This window comes from Takifugu flavidus, chromosome 17, assembly GCF_003711565.1.
Source record: "Takifugu flavidus isolate HTHZ2018 chromosome 17, ASM371156v2, whole genome shotgun sequence".
Classification (NCBI taxonomy): domain Eukaryota; kingdom Metazoa; phylum Chordata; class Actinopteri; order Tetraodontiformes; family Tetraodontidae; genus Takifugu; species Takifugu flavidus.
In genome coordinates, this window is record NC_079536.1 from 9,483,883 (window position 1) to 9,487,040 (window position 3,158).

The following is a 3,158-nucleotide window of genomic DNA, read 5'->3' on the forward strand; positions in this document are numbered from 1 at the left end:
AACAGTTACAAAACAGTTTTGCCATAGTCCTGGCATAGCCATCTGTGGACAACATGAGTAGTTCTACATCCTTGATTGGTGAGACGGCTGTGACCGTTATAAGAGAATTGTGTGGAAAAGTAGTTGAAAAATCCACGGTGTTTGTACAGCGTTCTCAGGCGTCACCTTCTGAGCCTTTGCAGCAAGAATGGTCTTTGGAGCCTTATAGTCAAACAGGGAGTTTTGGGTATGTGTTCCGTTACAAGACGGGGGAGCTGATTCTCTATCAGCGGGAAGAATCTTCCAGTGAGGGGCCTATGTTGTCGGCTACGATGTCTTCCAATGACTGGGGTGTGTTGAAACTGATCAAACCGAGAATGGTGTGTGTGACTGCAGAAGGCTGTGAAGAAAGAAACAACACAGAACAGAAACCTTCCACAGAACAAACATTTTGTGAAACATTTGTGAAAACTAGAGAAGAGAAAACTATTGGAGAAAGTTAGACTGTTAGAACCCTAACACTGTGGTTCAGAAGAAAAGAGAAAAGAGTTGGTGGCCTCAAGTAAGAAATTTAGGGGCCTACGTTGTCTTCCGGTGTCCGAGGTGTGTAACTGAAGAAGCTTAAATCCCGTGGAGACCTGGAGGCCCTCCTGGAGAAAAACATTCTTAACATGAGTTATATCGCCTGAACCTGTTGTTTGGTAGAGTTCCCGTGTAGGGAGGTATCCCCATGGGAGTTACATCACCACCAGTTGGTCCAATCGTCAATATCAGACTTTTCGGCGCCAATCAACTTTTTTTTTTTTTTTTTTCCTTCTCGCCAAGCATTGTAAAGCGAATATATACATGATCATCTCACAGTCATTAGCTCAGTCCTCCAGAACTTCATCGGAAGCTTCACCGTCTGCGAGCGCGTGTAACAAACAAAGATGGCTGCAAAGATGACTACCGGTAAGCCTCAAATTCTTCCCAAACTTTTTCTCTGTAGTTTTCTAAATAGTTTTAGAAAACTATTAATGAATGAACTATTAATGATTAACTACTATTTACGAATAACTGTGTTTTAGAAGTTACAGTAGAGGTTCACCATATGCCAATTTATCCTGGTAAGCAATCCGTGATCTTTTTAACCTGAAAGTTGTTCTATTTTTATTCTAGATTTTTAAGTGTAATTTTCTGTATCTTTAAAGTCAGCGCCGATGAGTTTGAAGGAATAACCCTCACGCAAACAGACATTGGTATTTTACATACAGTTTTTTTTTTTGTTTTGTTTTGTTTTTTATGAACAGCTCAGTTGTTCATAGATTGCTGAAATATAACTTTTTATGATACATTTTTCAGATCTGTTAGCCAGGGCTGAAAGATTGGTATCCGAAGACAACCAAGAAACTGAAAAAGCAGTAAAAGCATTGCTGTGTTCTGAAACCCCACTCCCCGTGCAGGGGACAAATTGCTGTGTAACTGAAATTGGTGAAATTGAGATTGAGAGGGAAACCTCGGCACTTCAACATGGGACTGACTCAAGTAAGCAGACGAACAAACTCTCCAGAAGACGTGTGAGACAGCCAGGAGGACCGAAGTCGACTGTACAAGGTAATATATTTATCTGTGATTAGAAGTATATACAAAATATGTGCCGTTTTGATGATTTGTATTTTAACGATTTTCCCCTCTGTCTAAACAGAACCATCAAAACAGAACCTTCAAACGTGCGCCTCTCTGAGCACTGTGACTCCCACGGCCTTTCCACCCTCCCGTGAACCTTCTGCCCCTGCGAGGAGACGTAGAATACGGCAAGCGTGTACCACTCTGACCCCTGTACTTACAGCGGGACCCACGGCAGCTCCACTCTCCCTTTCACCAGATCCTTTCGAACCTGCGAGGCCGATAAGGAGACGTAGGAACCAGAGACACAAGTCTAACATTGTCAGGAGATTGTTTGATGGTATATTTTATACTATATCTTCTTGACTAATAATAATAATAATATATAAAAAAAATAATAACTCATCTCTCATCTAATTACAGATTCAGGGTTGAGATTAAACGAGAGCGTCCCTGAACCGTCCTTCAACAGGGTGGAGGGGGATACAGGGGGGCAACATCATCCCAACAACAGCACGAGCACCACGAGAGCGTTCCTGAACCGCTCTTTGACAGGGTGGAGGAGGATACAGGCTGCTACATTCATTCCCAACACCCCCAAGACAAGGTAGTGCTGGAGATTTTCAATAATGTCATACGGTATATTGTTTCCTCCAATTGTAACCAAGGTGTACTAAAACAGTGTTGAAAAAGCTGTAATTTTTTTTTTCCTTTTTCTGTCTTTTGTTTAAGATATGGATGAGGATTTCAATGTTGAATATTTTAATCAAGTACCGAATGCTTTACAAATAGCTGTTGATCAATTAAGTGATGAGGATTTCAATGTTGATATTTTAATCAAGTACCGAATGCTTTACAAATAGCTGTTGATCAATTAAGTGATGAGGATTTCAATGTTGAATATTTTAATCAAGTACCGAATGCTTTACAAATAGCTGTTGATCAATTAAGTGAAATTCCAATCTCCATTCCAATAAATTTACAATTTACAGAGCAAAATGAAAACGTCCTAGAACTTGACACCTTACAACTCATAAATGATGCCCTCGAAAACCTTAATGCAGTTAATGCAGTAGAGTTTGAAAATCATTCTCCTTCATCAGCTCTCCACACGCAAAGTGATCATGTCTTACACCGCGGTAACAATCAGATCAGAGACGGATTCAGCAGAGACACAATCGGCTCTTCCTAACCCCCCTCCTGAACAGGATGAGAGGCCAGGAGAAGGGGGGTCAGAGAGCAGACCATCACCCCATCTTTCTCCTCAGCAAGGGGGAGGAGGGCTAGGAGAAAATCCATCCGATCTCTCTCCTGAGCGGGGTGAGAGGTTTTTTAATGATTTTAACACATGGAGAACAAGACGCTCCTTTAACATTCCCACTCGGGGAAATGTGCCTGACATTGCAACATTCTATCGAGATGTAACAGGGGTTATCAGCGAATTGGTGGATGTTGCCAGACGACATAGTAGTCGCAATGATTTAATACAGTTGGAGGTGGTGGGTGAAAACGTACACAATCATGTTACAGTTGCTGTGGATGAACAAGGTGAAAATATTCTACCGGCTTTTAAT

General features: G+C 41.5%; 1 protein-coding gene across 2 annotated transcripts; it reads left to right on the forward strand.

The window, feature by feature from the left end:
* Window positions 1-2,713, forward strand: LOC130514191 (uncharacterized). 2 transcript variants are annotated; one of them, XM_057013639.1, is made up of 6 exons: window positions 737-930; window positions 1,047-1,085; window positions 1,170-1,217; window positions 1,321-1,572; window positions 1,664-1,924; window positions 2,008-2,713. In XM_057013639.1, the coding sequence occupies exons 1-6, from the start codon at window positions 909-911 to the stop codon at window positions 2,193-2,195; spliced, it is 810 nt and encodes a 269-aa protein (XP_056869619.1). In that variant the 5' UTR covers window positions 737-908; the 3' UTR covers window positions 2,196-2,713. The 2 variants fall into 2 exon arrangements, with proteins under 2 accessions (XP_056869620.1, XP_056869619.1); XM_057013640.1 differs by lacking the exons at window positions 1,047-1,085; window positions 1,170-1,217 and having other exon boundaries at window positions 1-930.
* Window positions 2,714-3,158: the final 445 nt, after the last annotated feature.

What these genes read in the sequence shown, in the direction of transcription:
- LOC130514191 (XM_057013639.1), top strand. Translation starts at nt 909, where the DNA reads ATGGCTGCAAAGATGACTACCG. An exon ending in CCTCACGCAAACAGACATTG is followed by an intron (nt 1,218 to 1,320) that starts GTATTTTACATA and finishes TACATTTTTCAG; the next exon opens with ATCTGTTAGCCAGGGCTGAA. An exon ending in ACCGAAGTCGACTGTACAAG is followed by an intron (nt 1,573 to 1,663) that starts GTAATATATTTA and finishes CTGTCTAAACAG; the next exon opens with AACCATCAAAACAGAACCTT.